At 43.2% G+C, this 22,589-nt stretch overlaps 1 protein-coding gene across 1 annotated transcript; it reads right to left on the bottom strand.

The window, feature by feature from the left end:
- Window positions 1-1,406: 1,406 nt before the first annotated feature.
- On the bottom strand, window positions 1,407-20,812 carry Ifngr1 (interferon gamma receptor 1). Its single transcript, XM_076928047.1, has 7 exons — window positions 20,610-20,812; window positions 15,091-15,205; window positions 11,243-11,406; window positions 8,901-9,076; window positions 6,322-6,508; window positions 4,245-4,369; window positions 1,407-2,456 (listed from the first exon to the last, which is right to left on the bottom strand). The coding sequence occupies exons 1-7, from the start codon at window positions 20,719-20,721 to the stop codon at window positions 1,926-1,928; spliced, it is 1,410 nt and encodes a 469-aa protein (XP_076784162.1). The 5' UTR covers window positions 20,722-20,812; the 3' UTR covers window positions 1,407-1,925.
- Window positions 20,813-22,589: the final 1,777 nt, after the last annotated feature.

Below are 22,589 nucleotides of genomic sequence, written 5' to 3'. Positions count from 1 at the left end.
TCTGTCACAATGGTGAGAGCTCTAATACACACTAGAAGAAAGCTTTAAAAATTAAAACCGTGATACACACACGGAACTGACTAATGAACGGCCTTCGTTCATAACGACGGCAGTCTGACAGATGATGAACGTGGCATCTGAGGACAGCACAGTTAAGTTGATGCTTCAGTAAACAATACTGGGATAGTTAGTCAGGAGTAAATGCACTCAGTTGTGACCATCAAAAAGGCATGTTCTGGAATTCCTACAGCTGGAAATAGTTCCTTGATACTGGAGATTTATTGCTTCTAGGATTCCTGCCATCCACTAAGGTCCACTCAAGTCTCTTGTGTAGAAGCATCTAATATTTGCAGAGGGCCCGCACATCCTCCCATACCACCTTAAATCCTCTAGCCAGGATGCACCCATAATTTGCCTTGGCTCATTTACTAAATACAAAGTTGCATCAAAAATTTCGGCTCATTAATTCATGGGAGCAGATTAATATCTTAATATTATGTTTTTAATTTTTTGCATGCTATAATCATGCATGCACATGGATGTGCATGTGTGTGTAGATATGAACACTGGTGGAATCCAGGGCTTAACTTCTGGTGTCTTCTTCAGCCATTCTCCAGCTTAGTCTTCCCTGGACTTGATGCTCAGTTTTCAGCTGGGCCGCTCCGCTAGTGGGTGAGAGCCAGGAAGCGTGCTGTCTCAGGCTCTTGTTTGGGGGTGGTAGGCAAGTGCAGCCACACTCAGCTTTTTATGTGTGTGCTAAGGTCCTGAACTGTGGTCCTCATACATGTGCTGTGCCACACCCATGCACCAATCCCTAGCCCAGATCTTCCACTGCTCCTAACTTAGTGCTTTCAGAGACTCTTGCAGAACAACCTGGTGCTTCTGGCTAAGCATGTTCTTTCTGTACAACTCTTCTCAAGGCTTTCTCCTTACTCCCGGGAAAGCATCTTTGATCCTCCACTGTCCAGTGAAATCTGCTTTTCCTTCTGAACTACTTGGAACAGGCTTTTATCCATCAGCTACTGATTATGTACTAAAAAAATAGACTTAAGCGCCCTGTCCTATAAGGATTTTGAGATTTTACATGTATGAGTATTTCCCCTGCATGTATGCTTGTATATATCATGGTTGTAAAGCACCATGTGGGTGCTGGGAATAAACCCCAGTCCTCAGAAAGATCAGCAGGTGTTGTTAACCACTGAGACATCTCTTTACCTTCTGACCCATTTTAAAAGAGGAGATTATTTTTAGAATTACTTTAAATTCTAAAATTTAAGTATATATATGTATATATATATGTTTAAAAATAATTCTAAAGCATTAATATGTATCAAGTAATATATATCAAGTAATATGCCAAATAACTATGGAAGGTTGCCCAATGTTTCAATAAATGAATATCCAAATGAGTTTTTTCAAAACATTTTACTTAAAAAATCATAATACTCCATAAAAAATATGTACACACTCCCACAAACGTATTATACCAAATTCTATTATATACACACTCCCACAGATGTGATCTACCAAATCCTATCATAAACTTTACATCCAACTTTGAGAAGCTTTCAGCTTTCCCTTCAAAGTGAAACATGTAAACATACTAAATACATGAACTTACAAATACAAAGGGGTCCCATGAGGTGACAAAGACGGAGCAGCGGCTGCAGGAAGCAAGGCTAGTAGAGGAAGACTCACAGCTACTTGCCCACCCAGAGTGGAGCTCGTAAGCAGCACCACATTCCTTCGATAGCCTTGGCATTTGCAGAGTACACTGGCAGTTCCCAGAGGCTCCTTATACATGTATCTAAATCAGATATTCTATGTGGTTAGTATTTGCGAATATACAACTTCTTTCATGAATTCAAGGCAGAAAAACTGCTTACAGAGTCAGATCTTTCACCACTGGCAGGATTCAGGAGGCCTTAGGACAGTTCTTGGGACTCTCCTGTGAGTCTATACCCAATCAAAGACTCCTTCCCACCACCATCCACAAGCACCTCCACCAGCATGTGTGGTTTATCATAACCAGAGGAAGTGGGGGCCTTTCTTACAGGTATAGGGGCTTGTTCTTCCATCTTTGTTTCTGAGTTGTTGTTTGGAGGAAATTCAGAGTCAGATATGGAGCTGCCTGATCCCACGAGGCCACTGTCAGAGCCATTTCTGGAGTGATAGGTGGTGAGGCTACAAGGCTCTGACTGGTTACTACTTAACATGGAAAAACTGCCTCTTTGTATCAGAGATGAAGAGTTGTCAGGGGTCACGGCAGAAGTGCTTTCTTCAGCAACCACAGCCTCTGTTTCTTTTGAAAGTTCTTCATGTTCTGCTGTCACTGTGGACAAATGGTCTTCACAGATCACCGTCTCATTCTCAAGGACAGCTGGCTGGCACGATGTGACAAGTGAATACTTTGATTCGGGTTTTGTCTCTGACGTGGCATTTCTTACCACAGAGAGCTAAGTAGAGAGAAAGTGAATAAAGATACAAAATTACTGAACTTAAATGCCTATTAAAAATGGGAGGCTAAAAAGAAAAGAATATATTTCAGAAAACATAATTAAAATAAGTTCATTACATATTTTTTTTCTTAATTTTTTTTTGAGACATGACCTCATGTAGCCTAGGCTAGGTCTTAAAGTTACTATGTAGCATTAGATAGCCCTGAACACCTTGGTGACACTCCTTCCTCTACCTCTCAATGCTAGAACCCCAGATATGAGCCACTGTGCGTGTGTGTGTGTGTGTGTGTGTGTGTGTGTGTGTGTGTGTGTGTATAGACCAGGTTTTATTATGTAGTTCTTATTGGTCTGGAATTTGATATGTAAAGCAGGTGGCCTCAAACTCACAGAGATCTGCCTGTCTGTTTTCTGAGTGCTGGGATTAAAGTTGTGAGCCACCACGGACCCAGCTTGTCTTTTTTTTTTTTTTTTTTTTAGTAGAATACATTTTAAGATTAAAAATATAGTCATTTTATATATATAATGCATAAATGCATGCCACCTTTTACACCCCATCTTCTACCTGTCTGTGGAGAAGCTGCAGCCAGTGTAAATTTCCTGTCAGTGACTGGGCCTTTTTTTAGAGTGATGTTTTAATAGATAAAGGACCACGTGGAATCTTTCACACATTTTTATTTATGAATTATTTCCTCAGGATCAGTGATTGGAAAAATTAAGTAAAAGCTGTGGTGTGTCTGCAGTTTCCTGGCAAGGTGCATAGCTCCATCTGTCTTGCCACTGCTGTGGGGTTGGGTTCATGTTCCTGCTCTGATGAGGATGGATGGACAGCTTAGAACAAAGTAGCCTCCTACTAACGAGGAGAGCATACAGATCACACATGTACTCGACCTGCTGCTGAAACATGTACTGCCGTCTATGTGCTGTTGATAGTTCATAGCCACCTCAGGGACAGTTTTATTACAGCAAATGCCATTGCACCCTTCGAGCATCTCAGACATTATTCTTGTCATGTCTGAATCAATGTGTCATCTTTACACTACCTTTAAGCATTCTTTAAATCATCTCAAGAGACTATACTTAAATGTGACTATACTTAAATGTCAGATGTGACAGTTTCATTTGGGGCCATCTTTTCTTCCAAACTCCAGCTGCAATGATGTATTTGTGTATTGGAAACTTTGAGGGCTGTGGGCTGGCTCTTCCGAATGCTGCTCCCAGGACTAACGCTTTGCTGCCTCCTGGAGTCATAACTAACCCCATGCTTCAGAGTGCAGCAAGGTCTGTGCCTCTGGCTCTGAACCTATTTCACTTACATTTACACTGACTGAACCATTGTTGTCTCTTCCCTTGAGACCTTTAGTTCCTTACTAAACTTGTCAGTTTTCATCCTGAAAATTATCCAAAAGTACCTGGTGCACAGTACAGTGTGTGTGGCTTACGTGCATGGTGGTTCTTAGTGACGAAAAGTATGGTAAAGTTAGATAGGATGTTATTCATCAGGGCACACTCTTTTTCTCAATGATACTGAGTGTTGGGACTGTCAAAAAGGTTCACATTAATACGTTAGCATCTTTTTTTTTTTTTTTTTTTTTTTTTTGGTTTGTTTCGAGACAGGGTTTCTCTGTGTAGCTCTGGCTGTCCTGGAACTCACTCTGTAGACCAGGCTGGCCTCGAACTCAGAAATCCGCCTGCCTCTGCCTCCCGAGTGCTGGGATTAAAGGCGTGCGCCACCACTGCCCGGCATACGTTAGCATCTATAATTAAATAAATAATCAAGTGCATTACCAAGGACTTAGGTAACATTATGCTTTTTCTCTTAGATGGATTCTTCTTAATATACCAACATGCAGATACCAGGATAACTATTGTAAAGATGATAAGAGGAACAACAACCAGAATCCAAACTGAATCTAAAAACAAAAGAAACAACTACAAGTTAGAAGTGCAGGACACTGCTATTGCGAATCAGAAGTCCCATCTCCGTCCTTCAGCAAATGTACGTAGCACTATAGCATCAGAACACGGGTGCAAACTGGGCAAAGCGCGTGGAAACACAGTGTGCATCGTAGCTAGAGAGCAGACTCTTCCCAGTGCTGCAGCCCTCGAGAAAGAAAAGCAATCAGTTGTCCTACCAACCATGATATTTATGAAACACGGGGGACCGTATGGCGAGATACCCACAAAATTGAAGCCATAGCCTTGATCTTGGGGATAACCAACAGCCACTGAGTTGGAACATAACGCTGGCTGACAGGAGGGAATTAATGCCTGGCACTAGACATTTGGCCAACTACCCATGCCTAACGAGGCCGTGGGAGCCAGAGGAGACCCTGCTACTGACACTTTCCTAAACCAGTGTAACTCCTAACTATTGTAAGTACTCATGCTTCCGACCCCCAGACAAGTGTAGCTCTTGCCCCTCATTAAAGAACCTTTTTCCTCCAGCAGACACGAACCATCATAAACCAGAAGCCACGACTGTTCATAATGCAGAGGACTGACTATGGGGTGCCAGGCATCCTGGGCTGCACTGTCATAACAAACCAGAGGTAGCTGAAATATCTTCTTAAACATTCTCTCCACAGCCTACAGTAGGCAGCTACCAGGGTGATACTTTCCCTCAGTTCCCCTCCTTAGAAGAAACAAATTTTGGCAACATTGCTGATAACTCTGCCCCTCAGAATCCCTTACCATTACTGATTGACTTTCTTTCGTGGCAGCTGGCATAACACTCCTTTCTTTTTCAACCACCTTTCATAGTTCCCTCGGAAAAGTATACTTTTTTCTTTAAAGTCATTTGAATTAAGAAAAAAATTGCTACTTTTTTTTTAAGCATAGGAAAGATGTTATAAAAAAGATCTTGAAAACAGGAAAAAATAAACGGAAAAAATTTTAAATTTTATAGATTCTACAATTCTTATGAAGTATTTTAAAGCATTATTAAGATTATAAAACCTTAATGAAGTATGTAAAACAAAAGGAAAAAATACTTTAAAATGTTATATATTGTAAGTGCAGTGAACTGCTTGGGTTCTTTAATCCGGAGGGAGGGGATCATTGTGCGTATCCTCTAACACTGAAGGAAAGCACGTGCAGAGTGGACATGAGTTAACATCAGCTTGGACAGCAAGTGGGTCACAGGGGTTTAACACGCACGTGGAAGTACGTCTGATAAACCGTTCTCTGTGGGAACAGCTACCTTTTTAAACCATGAAGAGTGCAAGCGGCACACAAAAGCGCTGCACGGTATCATCACACTGTGCAGACAAACCCAAGAGAACAGCACAGTGCAGAGGACACCAAACTGTGCATCATGGCAGGACTTCGGGTAACTGTTTCCTCTAACCTGAAAGACAGGCTACATTTTAATGGATGTGTGTGGCCATGCATGTGAGTGTGAGCACACAAGTTGTCTTTAGACAACTTGAGGGAGTAGGATTTTCCTTCCACGTGTGTGCCCTGGACCCATCTAAAGTCATTGGTCTTGGTGATGTCATGCACTGTGACATCAATCTCTATAGTCCTCTTTTGACTCTTCTCAAGTTAACATATTTCCAAATTACGGTTTGGAATAGAGATATTTATGTAGATAATCTTCTATATTTGCTGTATATCTTTTTTCCCCAGGGTCAAGAGGACATCAGCCATCTAGTGGCTTTTTAAGTTAGCTGCTGTAGTACACTTGAGTACAATGCCTGAGAAACTGTCTTATTTTTCATTTTGAGCTTCTTTGGGGAAAGGGGCTATTAGGTTTTTTAAAAAAAGAGTCATGTGCTTAAGTTATAAACCAACCTGTTCCTTTTCACATTGCCCTATGTCAGTTAGCTGTCTGTCTTCAGCTGGGGCAAAGGCAAGAACTTACCCTTTCTGTCATCATGGGAAAGGGGGATGCAGACGTCTTTTGATTTTTCTGTTTTAACTTGCCAGAAAGTCGAGAGTCCATCTACTGAAACACAATATCTGGAATTCAGTGTGGACACTGAGATGTTTAACTCACACAGAGTTTCATCACAATCTTCTTTTTTAACCGGATGTTCTGTATGTAGGATCTACATGGAAAAACAACAATATGAAAGTGCATGACTTCTTTAACCGAAGAGGGAAATCCATTGCATCTGTCTTAAACACTGAAGGAAGACATGTAGAGAGTGAATACAAAATTAAAATCAGCTTTGATAGCGAATAATGAGTCAACCTATGACTTCAATACAGTATGAGAAAGTACATCTGTTCAAACGACGTGTGTGGGAACAGTATTGTTTAAAACTTGAAGACTGTAAGTGTTCAGCTGGCTGTGAAACTAGCCAGTGCTTGTCTGTCTGGTTCCTAGAGTCCTAGGCTGTGAAACTAGCCAGTGTTTGTCTTTACGGTTCCGAGAGTCCTAGAAGCAGCTGGGAGAGAAGAAACATCTCACAGAAAGCATATGAAGACAGCTGCACGAAGGCTACAGACTTTCTGTGCAGTAAACATAAACATGGCTGAAGTGGTCCCTTGTACAACTGGAGCTTAGTCCTTCTACCCCGCATGGTCACCTGTGCTGGGGCCCGCACACCAAGGCAGTGCTGGAGCTTAGCTAGGTCACAGGAAGGCCAGTGTGTTAAAGGGCTGGTGTCTGAGGGGCACTACCGGGGTGTGCCTGGCTGAGGTCTTTAAGAGACAGGCCCTCATGGCAAGTTAAGCTTTCAGTATAAAATGTCCCTCACAGGCTTATGAACTAAGGCCTAGGACTTCAGTTGGTAGTAATATTTTAGGAGGTTTGGAGAGTTTTAGAAGTGGAGTCTCTCTGGAGTAAGTTGGTCATTTGGGGTTTAGCCCATGGGGTGCCGTGTCCTGCCCTCTTCTGCCTCACTCTCTCACATGAGACATTTCATTTTCTTTACCACACACTGCTGCTGCCATGGTGTCCTGCCCAAGGATATGCAGCAAGGTGACCATGGACTGAGCCCTCAGAAACTCAAAATCAAAATAAATCTGTACTCCTTTATGGTGTTTCTGTCAGATCTGGGGTCACAGTGATGAGACACTCATGAATACACAGGCCCTTATGTCATGTGCTTGAAATGTATTGAGGCCCCCTCCCCCACCCCACAAGCACACCTCTCCTGTTTCTGCTCTGGTTTGAGATGAAATCTCTTGTGACAATGGTGTATAGCTTGGTGTGCATGCCTTGGTCACGAGTTTGGCTGCCAGCAGAAGAACAGGAGAGAAAGCAGTCATGGTTTGTACAAGTCTTGCTGCCATGCCCTGTCTGCTGTCCTCAGAGCTGAGCAGATGCAAGCATCATACTTTGTGTCTCTAAAACTGAGCTAAATAAACTTTCCTGAGCTGTCAGTTTGAGTGTTTGTTCAGGTGACCTGAGGATGACTAACACGTGTATTACAGAGTCCATTTAATATGCCTACCAATCCAGTGCACATAAGAAGTAAGAAATGTAACAGGAAGCGAGGAGTACTGCATGGGGGATCCTGCAAGGGACAACTAACTGGACCACAGGAAATAATGTAACCTGCTGAGTGTTGAAAGAATACGAAGAGGAGGTGACCTCCCCTGAACCCAAAAAGTAGATGGAAATGATAAAGGGCATTCTGGGAAAGTGCATGCTACCTCCAACGAGCCACAGGCAAGAAGCATTTCAGAAGAAAAGACAACAGTGAACCTCTCCAATGCCTGCTCTGTTTCCCTCTGCCCCCTGCACCCGTCTCCTCAAACCCACTGGCCCTGTGTTGCTGTCCCCATATGACAACTGTCTTTCCAAGGTTCTATGCTTCAGATGATATCCCTAGGTATAGCTGCAGGGATCAGCTTCTCACCTCAGCACTGACTCCAGTTCCCAGCTTTCCTGGAAGGTTCTTTGACCCCTCCACTGAAGGCCACTATTCCATCCCTGTAGGCCACCCACACCCTTTTCTGAGGCACTGGGATTATCCCGAGTTTTGTCTGTACTGTTCACTTCTGTAGTTCTGGGTACTTAGAAGGCACATAGTATGGACTTAATAAATATTACATAAGAAAAGGGCAACGTGCAGAATGGAGGGACCACAGTTTGTATAAATGTATGGAGTCCATACCGCTGTCACAATAATACGGTCATGGCACTGTAGTTGTAGTAAACTATTTGACATTCTGCATATTATCAGTGAGGGAAAAGAAAAATCCTAAGATGATATTCATCTTACCAGGAGAGGAACAGGTATACAGAGAGAGTTATGTTCTAGAGAGGGCCCTGAGACCAAACAGGCAAAGAGAAAACGTACATGCATTCATCTGGCCAGTGTTGGCAATTAACTCCATATTGGGTCCCTTCAATTGCATTTATGTAATTTTATTTTTCTTAACAGAATCTATGACACATGAATCTTATCTGCATCCACATGAACAGTCTATCTTCACAAGTGATAGAACAATGCCTATTTTTAAGGAAGATGAGAGAGAAGCACTCACCTCTCCACTCCGATTGTGCTCTACATACACGGTATAGTCGAATGTGTAACAGGTACTTCCATCACCAAACATAGTCCTCTGACCTTCTCCACTCACATTGACCTCAGGGTGAAGTATGTGGACAATGAGCTGCTCTTCCTTCCTTCTGATGTCCAGGCCAGGCGGTCCAACTTTTCCTGGGGAGAAAGAGAAAGTGTAACTGCTCCCAGCACAGCTACTAAATCTACCCAAATCAATGGATGCATTTAAACAACTGCAAAGATCTCCAAGGCATTCTAAGAACACAAAGATTAGTCAGTCTCAGACAAGAAGCTCTCTTACCTCAACTCTGCCTTGGTGATTTAATTTCACCGCTGACTCTGTCTTTAGGAAAGTACAGTCAGTGATAAACTTTGGCGTTTAGAAGCTAAAAGGCTGGACTGGTTGCAGAGGCCTGTAATCCCTGCCGTCAGAAGGGCAGAGAGGAAGAGCAGCTGAGAACAGTTTGGAACCAGCCCAGGCAACTCGTGTCCAAACAAAACCAGCAGACTGGAGATGCAGCTCAATGGTAGAGCTCTTTCCTAGCAGTCAGGCCCCAGGTTCACTCCCCAGTGTCCGACCATTCGACCACCACAGAGACATACAAAGTAGACATCCAAGTAAATACCTTCTCTTTCATTTTTGTAGCTTAAGAAACCTGTTTTCTAAAAACTGTTTCTGAAAAGGCCTGTCTGCCTGCCCACCCGCCCGCCCACCCGCCTCTCTCTCTCTCTCTCTCTCTCTCTCTCTCTCTCTCTCTCTCTCTCTCTCTGTATATGAGTGTTTTGCCTTCATGTGTGTCTAAGCACCATGTACATGTCTGGTGCCTGTGGAGGTCAGAAGAAGGTTTTGGGTTCCCTGGACCTGAAGTTACAGATGGCTGTGAGCTGCCATGTAGGTGCTGGGATTTGAACCAGGTCCTCTGGAAGAACAGCCAGTGGTCTTAACCACTGAGACATCTGTACAGCTCCTAGAAAGGTATTTAGTTATCTTCCTCACTGAAACCCAGTGTCTTTAACATCCATCGATGTCTGGCAGGATGGTTCTATAAAAGTTTGCTAACGGTTCACTTCTTTACTCTGAAAATCAGAACTGCAGACTCGAGTAGTCTGTACATATTTCCTGTGTCTCTGGTGTGTGTGGTTGTTTTGTGAACACCGGTGTATGCTTCTCATATGCACTACACACATACTCGCTTCCATCCAGGTCTGGTGTTGCCTATTCAGTGTATCCCTCACATACTTTCTGGGACACGGTAGATAATTGGTAAATCTGTAGTGGACAAATCGGACATGACAATGGCACATATCGGCTAGATCCAGAGAATAAAAATACCTAAAGCAAGTAAAGGAAGGGCCCATGGAAAAGCCCTGGGTACTCCAAAAAAGCTGGGGTAGAATCAAGGCAGTGGGCCTTAGGAAACATGGAAGTGATCAGGCACAGAGGATGAGCTGGGAAGGGAAGCTGGAAGATATGCCATGAGGGTCAGCAGTGTAGGGCACAGGCTAAGGTGGGATGCCCACCACAGAGGAGAACTGATGCTGAATATCCAGGAGGCGGAAGTGAGAACTGAGACCAGTAAATGACAGGGTAGGATGCTGGGAGTGCAAAGACCTGAGAACCTTGGCCTCAGAGACACGGAAGGACTCTACACTTGTGTTTCTCTTTGGACACGCTGGCTTCAAACACTTCACTAACTCTAATCTTCCCTCCCTGAGCCTTCTGCCTGCTCCCTCACAGGTATGGACCGCCATAGCCTGCTTAAACTCTAAAAGTGTTAATATTTTATGTTGGTATTTATGTTTCCAAGGTCCCTAAGGATTTAAGGGAGGTAGGAGGAATGAGCCCAGTGGCCAGGTCTCAGTGAAGTAACTTTGAAATGAATGTCACAGTAGATAGGGAGAAAGGCTGAATCTGGTCAGGATCTGAGTGGACTGGATGCTAAGTGGTTTTAAATTGGCAAACTGAAGCCCAGCTCAGTGATGTTTTCTGAGGCCTGGAAGAAAAAGACATTGGCTCCTTAAATTGTCACATGCTATTAGACACTTTAAAAGCAAACATACAAGAAAGTGTAAATACTTCAAAATTAAAATGTATCCATGTAGCAGCTAGAGAGACCACTCAGTGGTTAAGAGCAATGGCTGCTCTTCCAGAGGACCCAGGTTCGGTTACCAGCACCCACACGGCAGTCAGAGGATCCAACACCCTTTTCTGGCCTCTGAGGGTACTGCATGAATGTGATACACACACACACACACACACACACACACACACACACACACACACACACACTGAAAAGTTACCTGTGTATACAATCTACTTACCCTTTCGGCACATAATAAACTCTTCTGACCGTGCATAGTCAGATTCTTTTTGTCCGACCTTAGCTTTAACTCTGGCCCAGGCAGATAAATCAGGATCCGTAATTTGTTCATAGATATTACAACAATGATCAGAAATGTTGGTGCAGGAATCAGTCCAGGCATTGCTAAAATGAAAGGGAAGAGACACGTGCTAAATCATATTATCACACAAACTTTGGCTCTCCACCCATGTTTTGATTTTCATCCAGTCCGCTGCTTTGAGGGGCTTAATTAAAACAGGACCAACAAGCCAGATGGAAGAAAGAGATCTTATTCTTGAATGAGAGGTACATTTCCAGCATCTGAAATTCAAATGGCTCTAAAACCCATGCCTTTTGAGTACTCATGTGATGTCACAGAGAAGAGAAAAGATAATACTGCATCATAAAAAGTTGCTTGTTTCATGTATGAAATTCATTATTCAAAATATCATATAAACTAGGAAAGCAGCTGGATGATAAACTTTGTGGGACATGTTCAAAGCCCTGGGTTCACTGCTTACAAAAAAGTTAAATTAAAAATTGGATCAATTAATATAAAAATTACAAGTTACTTTTAGGCTATATGTAGATACAGTATATATATATAACCCAAATCCCACCCCTAAATATATATAATATATATGTATATATGTATTATATATATATACATATATATATATATATATATATATATATATATATATATATATATGTGGTGTGCATGTGTGTGTGTATGTGTATAAACTTTTCAAGATCTGAAAAAAACCAGAAATATGAAATATTCCTGTCCTAAGCATTTGAGATAAGTTATACTTAACCCTTGCTGTAAACTCCTTATAAGAGACAGGATTCATACAATATAGTTCCTATTTAAATTTTAAACTCTGCTTTAAAAAACATGGATCCTATTAATAAAGATGCAATTCAATTACAAAATCAAATACACTACAAGGCTCTTCACTGTGGTCAGTTCTTGTTTTGTTTCGTTTCTTTAATTATCTTTCTAGCAAAATATACAGGTATTACAGGAAGACAAGACCTGGGGTATCAGCTTCACTTAACGTTTTACAAGTTCCCTGTCCACACGAGAGTTCTTCATTATCCCAACTTCATCATTAATTAATGAAAATACAGATATAGGTTTCTTTCTTATCTACTATGTTCTTATTAATATTGCTGCTTACGCTGTCCCATCCTTTGGCCAGTAAGAGCCTACTTCAGGACATCTAATGGATCCCTTCGACATGTCCCCAGCATTTGTCAGCCACCTGGGAAACTTTCTAATTACCTTTCCGTCTTTGCAGGCAGGGGCTGTTGCTTTGACACAGAATGCTTATTTATTTGAACAAGTTGGACCTCAGCCCAACAAAGACAGAACAAAAATCTTTCAAACCAAACAAACCAAATTCCCTGAAATCTCCATAAAAATCTTCATTTTGTTCCTCGGCTTAATCCTGGAATCAGGATTTCTCGAGGGAAAACATAAGGTCCTTCCTATTGGTTCCCACACCATTGTTACCCACTTCTGCAGGAAGCGACCTCATGCACTGGCTTCAGGGTTCTCACTTCCTGTGCTGAGACTGAGGCAATGCCAGCAGCTCAGCTCAGCCACTTCTTCCCCAGAGGAGTGCACTGCATGTGCCCTATGTCTTAGAGAACTGAATTTATTTCTATTTATGACAAAGCCTAGAAATCACTACATTTAGCTCCCTAGAAATCCCCTTCATATTTTACAAAGTATTGTGGTAATCCATTTCTGTAGCAGCCATGTGCCCAATCCCCTATTCAGTCTTGAAGTTGTGTTTTTTTAACAGTGTATCTTACAGGTAAGTTCCTAATGTGGAATCAGCAGAGAGACAGTTCAGTCAGTCAAGTGCTTGCTAGGTGAAGCGTGAGGTCCTGAGTTCAATCCCCAGAACCCATGTAAAACAAAATAAAACAAAACAACAAAACCAAACCAAACCCCCACAAGTTTGGTGGTGCATGCTCATGGTCCCAGTGCAAGTAAAGCAAAGACAGACAGATCCCTGGGGCCTGTTGGACAGTCCACCTAGCCTGCTTGGCAATCTCCAGGCAAATGGTGCCTGAGCAATCCACCTTCCATATGTATGTGTATATACATACATACATACATACACACACTCCTGCATACACATGAACATGCGTTCATGCATACAACAAACACAAATGCAACGTGGGAGCTAGGGGTGTAATGTACAGATAAACAGCCTGCTTACCACATATAAAGCTGTGGGTTTGACATCCAGCACCATAAAAATGTGCCAGGGTGAGCAGATTAAGTTTTGTCAGATACAAGTTCTTCCCAAAAGGCAGGATCTACTTTGCATTCACATTAATTATGTATGAGGGTCTCTGCCTACCTCAGTGTTCAGAGTTTTAGTGTTTTCTTACTTAGTGATTGATGAGGGAAGGCCCAGCCCATTGTGAGTGGTGTCATCGCTGGGCTGGTGGTCTTGCAGTCTGTAAGAAAGCAGGCTGAACAAACCATGAGGAGCAAGCCAGTAAGCAGCATCCCTCCACAGCGTCTGCATCAGCTCCTGCCTCCAGGATCCCGCCCTGTTTAAGCTCATGTCTTGACCTATTCATCTGATGAATGATGATTTAGAAGTGTAAGTCAAAAACCCTTTCCTTCCCACGTTGCTTTGGTCACACTGCTTCACTGTGGCAAGGGTGACTATGACAGAGTTACAATAGCTCTTGAAATACCTGTGGACGTACGTAGGAACACAGTATTTATGTCCTCACAGAGTTCTGTCCCACAGGTTATTTACTTAAAAGCAAGTACAATGGATAGATTTGAGTGCTAACACCTTTGTCAAATGACCAGGCTGCATGATACCCAATCTGGGATAGTCATTGACCGTGATCTGTATGGTAGATATAAAGATTGCCTGTGTAGCCACCTCAATTAAATCATGAGAAGTCAAATCCACACTGAAGTCTTGTTTTCCATTTGAGTCCACTTGAGTTATAAGTATTTATTCCTAGTGTTATGGGATCTGCTTAGATCCAAAACAACTCAAAGGCCAGGTCAATGCAGAATAGAAAAATGTATTGTAATCAAGCTGCTATTGATGCAGGGATGCAGGGATACAGGGATGCAGGGATGCAGGGATGCAGGGATGCAGCGCAGACAGACACGGGAGTTGAACTGCAAGCTTGAGCCAGAATGTTAGAGCTTTTAAGCTTGCAAACTACAACCATCTGAGCAAGTTACAGTCACATTTTTTCCACCAATGAGGATTTAGATGTAGGGGACTTTCTCAGAACATTTCTTTGCGGTACCCTGTTCTCATTGGTTGGTTTATTCAACAGGGGCAGGGTGACTTGCCTAGCATTCATGTCTCAACCAGGATGTCAGTTATTCACTTACAGATCTCTCCCTGGCAAGCGCAATGTCAGTTACCCAGGGAGGTCTTGGGCACTTAAACTTTATTTGACCCTTATTCAAAATGGAAGCTTTATTCAAAATGGCTTCAGTTTGGTTCCTTCTTATACAAGACACTGCTAAACTACTGTCAAGTGGTGTCTGCCCTCACTGCCGTCACCTGCAGGGCATATATCTATTCCTTGGTAACAATGAATAAATCTTTAGTAAGAGACCAGAGAGAAATCGTGGAAGTTAGTAGTGTTTCTCCACTCACTACTGAAAAGAACTAATCCACACCCTTAGCATCTTTGTGACATCTACAGACAGCTGATCAAGTTTTGGATGAGTGGGAAGGAGGGATGACAGAAGGAGGGATGATGGGATGTGCAATGATTCAGATTAAAACAGACTAGAAATAATAAATGATCAATACTTACGGATACATCTTTACCTGTACAGTAAAAATAGGAGTCTGTGACATGTTCTGGTATTTCCAGCATACGACAGGGTTCAAGTTTTTTGACGTAATTAGAACATTCATTGGTACAGGCACTGTAAGAGATTCAAAAACAAAATGGACCACAGTAAAAAACTAACATCAACAATAGAAAACCTTATGTGATGAGGTTAGACAGACAGACATGTTAGACAGACAGACACATGCATATACGTGGAAGTCAGTACAGCAGGTGATGAATTATTCCAATCAAAGCAAACTTACAGGACATGCCTTTATTGAAAACGCTCGGGAGAGTTCTGACTCACTTTGGATTATGCAAACGCCGTCATGATATGAGGTGTGATGGTTAATCTTTACTGTCCTCTCGAGTATATTTACAGTCACCCAGGAAAGACACCTCTGCACATGTCTGTGAGGGTGCTTTCTGGAAAAGTTTACCTGAGGAAGGAAGCCCCACCCTGGATACAGGAGGTCAGTAGTTCTCTACCCGTGGGTTGTGACCCCTGCGGCAACCCTCCATCTCCAAACTTATTTACACTGTGATTTATAACAGTAGCAAAATGACAGTTATGAAGTAGCAAAAAAAAAAAAAAAAAAAAAAAAGAAAAAAAAAAATATACTTTTGTGGCCTGGGTCACCACAACATGAGGAGCTGTATTAAAGGGTGGTAGCCTTAGGAAGACAGAGAACCACTGCTGTAAGGGCTCCCAGACTAAATAAAAGAAGAAAGGGCTTGGAGGAAGAGTGAGAGTCATCCCCATCTCTGTCTCACTGACTGTGAGCTCAGTGTGACAAGCTGACCCCGACTCTCGGCTGCCATACCTTCTTTACTGTGGTAAACTGCACCCCTTAGACTGTGAGGAGAGCTAACCGAGCGTGGAGACAGCCAAGAAGGAGAAGTGTGTTACAGTCAACAAAGCTGAAAGGAATCGGAGATCTGAAGAGCGCTTTGACAGTAGACATGGAGATGCAGAGTTTGGAGCTTGCCCGGCTGGTTTTCAGTCTTGCTTTGGGCCCAGTATTTCCTCGATATACTCTCTTTCCTCCCATTTGAAATGGTAATATATATGCTGTGTTATATATGCTGGAGGTTATGTGATCTGTTTTTCAGTCTGATTCACAGGGGATTACAGTTAAAGAGATTGCCATGAATTAAAGAAGTCTTTGAAAGCCGGGCAGTGGTGGCACACGCCTTTAATCCCAGCACTTGGGAGGCAGAGGCAGGCGGATTTCTGAGTTCGAGGCCAGCCTGGTCTACAGAGTGAGTTCAAGGACAGCCAGGGCTACACAGAGAAACCCTGTCTCTAAAAAAACAAACAAACAAACAAAAAAAAACAAAACAAAACAAAAAAGAAGTCTTTGAACTTTTAAACAGGGTTAAGACTGTTATAGACTAATTGAGATCTCTGAAGTTAGACTGAATGCATTTCTGCATTCATGGGGCTCAACGAGTGGAATGTGGTGGTTTGAATAGGCATGGTCCCCACAGACTCATGAGTTTGCATGTTTACCCCATAGGGAATGGCACTATTAGGAGAAGTGGCCTTGTTAGAATAGGTGTGACCTTGATGGAGGAAGTATGTCACTGTGGGGACAGGCTTTGAGGCCTCAAACTAGGCCTAGTGTGGCACTCACTTCTGTTGCCTGTGGATTAAGATGCAGAGTTGAAGCTTCTTCTCCAGCACCAAGTCTGCCTGGATGCTGCCATGCTCCCACCATGAAGATGACAGACTAAATCTCTGCAACTGTAAGCCAGCCCCAATTAAAAACAAAATAAAACAACACAAAACCACGTGAATGGTAGAAAAATGAGTGTTTGCTCTTGAGCAAATTTTACATTTCTTATACTGATCTGGATGATTTTTTAAAAGCCAATGCACATCTTCATACATAACTAACATAATTTAATATTTGAAACTATTTGCTAAAGTAATGATACATGTGTTAGGTGATAATAATTCACGCATATCAAGCTCTACAGAGCACATCTCAGGTGACACCACATTGAGTGCTTACCTGTCCTGTGAATGACATAGAATTACAGTACTATTTTATCAAGGAGAGAACAGAGCTTTAGGGAAGGGAGGTAACGATGTTAGTGTACAATGCTTTGTTCATTTTAACTAAATGGCATTGCAATTATTTAATAAAACAAGGGCTAGGACCCCAATACACAAAGTGCGAGTGGGAATAATTGTTTTCTGAAAATTTCACAAGCATCTACTTCATGCAATGATGCTCAGTTTTATGGCTCCATCACAACTGTATAAAGCCAGTGTGAACATGGAATAATAACTTACAGTAAGTCACTTCTGTAACTAGGACAGCAAAAAGTGGATACTGTGCATTTTGATGATGAATCCCTGGGACATCTACAATAAAATTCCCCTTTAACAAGAGAATTGCGCACAAACCAACTCCTTACTCTCAAGAAGTTACTTTGTTCTGACCAAAATCTCATTCTCATTATCCACACAGTTATGACAAGACCATGTATTGCTCGTATAGTCTGTAAATATTTACACTATTGCTGTGTGTTGCTCAATTTTGGATGTCAGCTTTTAAAAGGTTTTATGTGTTTTTAATCTCTTAGGGTTTTTGTTGTTGTTTGTTTTAGAATGAAAATCTCATCTTTCAAAATCTGTAGAGATTGTGAACCAGAAGTTAACCCTTTAATCTAAACTTTAAGCAAAAGGAATTGGTGTACTGGCCTGGGGCTCTAATGCCAGCATTCAGAAAGCTGAGCCAGGGAGCTCAGTTTGAAGCAAGTTTGGGCTACATAATGAGATACTATTTCAAGACAAAATACAAAAACAAATGAAAACAGCAGAGGGGACACAACAAAATCTAAAGAAAGGTACTCAAAAATCTACAGAATGTATTATAACATGCTAGGGTACAATACAGAAGGGCATAGGTGTTACCATGGGGGGTGCAAACTATGAGGTCACACAGAGGAGGATCCAAAGTAGAAGGAAGTACCTGGCACTCGGTCTAAGGCTCTACCCTGGGCCAGGCAGCTGTGTTCTTCTCTCACCCACACCCAGTCAGAGTCCGACTGACCCGCCTCCTCAATACTCCTCCAAGATTTCTCCTCTCCTCCATGACACAGCCATTTCTCATGGGATCTCCTGACATTTGAGCTCCAGCTTCCTAATGGGCTTTCTCTCTCAAACTACTTTATATGGTGCCTGGCATTTCTAACTAGCATTATCCTAACCTTGCACACCACCCAGTGACATCAGGCATGGTGGACACATTATATTCCTAGCTTGGACCCTGAGCTTCTTTCAGGAACAGTGTGCTTCTCCTGAGAATTCCTCCACACCACACCTTTCAACAATGCCCTTGCCACTTAGTTGGCACCCAACCAAGCTAGGAAAATAAGCCTTCCTCTGGGATTTTGTTGTGATAGAAGACGTTGCAAGATTTTTTAAAACCCAAAGGCTACCAGCACACAACATTCCTGACAAGTAGGGAATCTGTCAATAACCAGGCCACTAGAAAAAAAAAAATGGTCCATGGTAGCTGCCTCCCCCCCCCCCCCTTCTTTCTTCAGTTTCATTTGTTTATTTGTTTGTTTTGAGATGGAATTTCCTGTGAAGCCCTGGATATCCTGGAACTCACTGTGTAGACCAGGCTGTCCTCAAACTCAGAGATCCACCGCCTCTGCCTCCCAAGTACTGGGATTAAAGGTATGCACGGCCACCATTGCCTATCAGTGGTTGCCTTCTTGTATTCCAACTTCCTGATATCACTCATCTTCTACCTAACTCTATCTTGGAGTCTCTGAGCCAGTAACCTTCTATTTTAGGTTAAGCCAGCTAAAGCCAAGTTTCCATTCCTTGTTGTTATACACAAGAATTCCAGTGATTTCCTATGTCTCTCCTGCCACACAGTCTATGATAAAACTCTCTCACTAGCTGAACATACCACTTCATATCCCTGCAAACACATTTCTCTCTAGGCCTCTGGTTCTAAGCCTGGGCTACATTTCTCTGAAAAATCTCCCCCTCTGGGTGGGTTTTGGTTCCCCACCTTGATTTCCAGCAGCCTGCAAATAAATTCAATCTCATATCACAGTGTACTTCAATGGCTCACTGGGACAGGTGACTCCCCTGAGTACTGGCTGGAGGTGGGATGCTTAAGAATTTGAACTCTACCACCTAGTAAGTGGCCCCTACCACTTGGACAGCCCTGTGTGCTTCACTATGGATGCAGATAGCAGTAACACCTTCAGTAGACATGGCTGTGGAAACAAATCTGTTATGTGACAATAGATAGTGCCCAGCACTCAATAAGTCATAACTATAATTTGTCTCCCTAGCCCTTAGTACCATGTCTATCTTAAGGAATGACTAAGGATTTGTTTGCTTGATTTTTTTTATATATGCTTCCTATATTTAATTAAAAATTTTAAATTACTAAAGTACAAGATTTTAATAAGGCATGTTCATACATATTGCATACATACCATTATTGCTCCTAATTCATCCCTCAGTTGCTCCTGCCTCTGTCTCTCTTCTGCATCAATGTCCCATGAGCTTTATTACCCTACCCTTACTTGTTTTAAACCCTCCTTCTTCAAGATCTCTTTCTCCCCTCTCATAGTCTGTAGCGCCCCCCCCCCCCAAACACACACGAAAACATTTATCTTTCTGAATCTGGCTGTAACACAATTAACACTATTTTCAATTCCGTTGTTCTGCAATTATGATTTCATCTTTTCTCTACAGCTAAGTGAAATTTTAGTTTGTACATGCACTTCATTTTCTTTATCTGACATCTAGCTAGTTACTTCCTAGCTACTGTGAATGGTTGTTTGACCTTTGAAGATCAAGGCAAGGCAAGGCAGAACTGGAAAGCTTCTGGAAACCATAACAGGGGGTTCAAAGTTGTAACTCATTCGAGAGTTAAAGAGGTCTCCCATGCCTTCCAGCAGCTGGATATTGGGAACTTATCAGACATTTAAGATTATGAACTGGGAGGGGGTGGACGGAAAGTTTCATTGTTGTCTCTAGAGCTCTAATCATGAAGAACTATCCTCAGCAGATATGTCCTGGGAAATGTCAACAAGCAGATGAAATCAACGCTCGGGGTAATTAAGCTATGAGAAGAACCCTTGCATCTCAACACTTTCATGCTTCAAGGCCAGACTAACAAATCAGAATCTCTTAGTATCAGTTGGCACCCCTTTTCTTCTCTCCTTCAGAGGATTTAGACAGCAGCCCGAAAACGAAGTCTGTAAAGCGGTGAATTGTATAGACGATGCCAAACGCTGCCCTTGGAAACTAACTGTAAAACAGATCACAGATTTGTGTTGTGTCGGCAAAGAGGCGAAAGTGGCGTGTAAGCCAGGGAGACCCCGAGCCCCAGCGGCTCCAGGACTCCGGGCTGCCTTGCCCAGGGCGGCGCAGCCACCGCAGGGACTTCCCAGCCAGGCAGGCGCCTCCGGCCTGGCTTCCCGCCCCGCCCGCAGCGGCTCGGAGACATTACCCGAGGGCGGCTCAGGATCCTCGGTGCTCGCCACAGCTCCTCTCCCGGCCTCCACAGACAGCAGCAGGACCACCGGCAGAAGCATCCTGCCGGCTGCAGCCTGCGGGCCCATTCCCGAGCGAGGGACCCCGCGCCGCCCGTGGCCCGGCTTGGCGTCACGTCCGCCGCAGACTAGGTCGCCAAACCCGCAGGCCGCCTGCCTGGGCTGCTGGGTGGGGCCAGAGCTGTGAGGGGCGTGGCTTCAGGGGGAGACGGAGCCTCACCGGGCAAAGGGTAAAGGCAACTCGTCAGGGGCGGGGTCTGGGCAGAGAGGCGGGGCCAATACTCAACGTCTTAGAGTTGATTGGAGGTTGGGTGGGCTGTGAGGCGGGGTTTACACGAGGAGGCGGGTCCTGGTGGGTCTAAAGAGCATTAGGACACCGGGAATAGGCGCGGTCTGGTTAGGGTAGCCGGGCAGAGCACAGCGTGGGCGGAGAAATTACATTACATTGGAGGAGGGGTGGACTAGCCTGAGGCTTGAAACTGTGGGCTTCATCTCTGTATTCAGGACCTGGACTGTGTGTACGCGTGAAACACCGAACCGAACGTTACCTTCTTTCAGCTTGATACTACCTTGCGCAGCTCCTCTTTCTGTTTATGCAGTAATCTGGGGGTTGCAGATTTGTGCCTCAGTCCACAATCAGACGCCAATCTCATCCGTCAGCATGAGGCGTCTTGGAGCCCGAGGTTTTAGAAAGATTTCAAAAATCCTTCTTCAGTCCCCACCAGTTTTGTTTGCGGAAGTTAAACTTCTGGTTTTCAAGACAGTTTGTTCAGACTCCCGCAACGCAAAGCCAATGTGCTTGTCTAAGCACTTTATTCTTAGCAAAAACAAACTACCATCAGAGAAGCGCTTGACCATTTTAATAATGAAATGTAAAAGGGAAGATTACTAAGCAGTCTCTCATCGAGAGGTCGGCCCTCTTGACTCTGACCGCACTGGTTAGTTGGTTATTTTGCATCTTTCTCATTCTCCTTGCATGTAGTATAGACAACACGCTTGTGTTGCCTCGCCCGCCTCAGCTTTCTCTTATCACATCTCTTCAGGAAATTTAAATGCAACCCACTCTTCCCTTCTCTTTACCCCACTTTATTTTTTAAATGACACGTTCACACCCCGTACTACAATATGCATATTGATTTGATTTTTCTCTGCTTCCCAGAATGCAAGCTCTATACGGCAAAAATGCTGGCATGGCATTCTCTCAGTCTTCAAAGTGAAATGTTCTGAAGACATTCTGCAAACCTGGAATTACCAGCTAAGGCTTGTTATTTTGTCTTAATTGACTAATTATGTTAGTAGCCCAGCATTTCTCAGGCTTTAATGTCAGTATAAGGCTTGGTGATCTTGTGCAGATTCAGATTCCGTAGATATGATTCAGGTTAGACTTCAGCTTTCTGCATTTCTGAAAAAGGTGCACAGTGAATGCCTCACCCTTGTTGTTAGGGATGAGAGTACTTGGAATAAGAAAGCTTTACACTGTCCCCGAAACTGTTTCCTTTGGCTTATGATTTGTACCACAGGTAAGGCTTTTCTAGCCTTTGTATGGGCACAAGGATAAATTACTGCACTGTGCCGTTTAGGAATATAGAGCAGGACAGACCACACCCTGCAGTTCACAGATTTTGCTGTAGTTGATACCACAGAGACTCCAAGTGCCCCAGGCTGGCTTACCAGGAAGCAGATCATGAATTGGAAGGTAAGATGGAAACATTTCTTGGGAAGTGCTGCAGGGTTAAACCCTTGTAAAAAGAGAGGTGAAGAAAACAGAGCTGGATCTGATGGGTGAGGGCATGTCAACCTCACAAGCTGCTCAGAAACGGGGACGGCCTTGTAGGACTGTCCCTGGTGGGAGTGGGAAGTGAGGCGGCAACTTCCCAGCACTGAATACAAGCTTGAACAGGACATGATTTGGGGCCTCCATGACTTTACGATCTCCT

Source organism: Arvicanthis niloticus, chromosome 30, assembly GCF_011762505.2.
Source record: "Arvicanthis niloticus isolate mArvNil1 chromosome 30, mArvNil1.pat.X, whole genome shotgun sequence".
In the NCBI taxonomy this organism is placed as follows: Eukaryota; Metazoa; Chordata; class Mammalia; order Rodentia; family Muridae; genus Arvicanthis; species Arvicanthis niloticus.
This window is presented reverse-complemented; position numbering and strand designations above follow the sequence as displayed.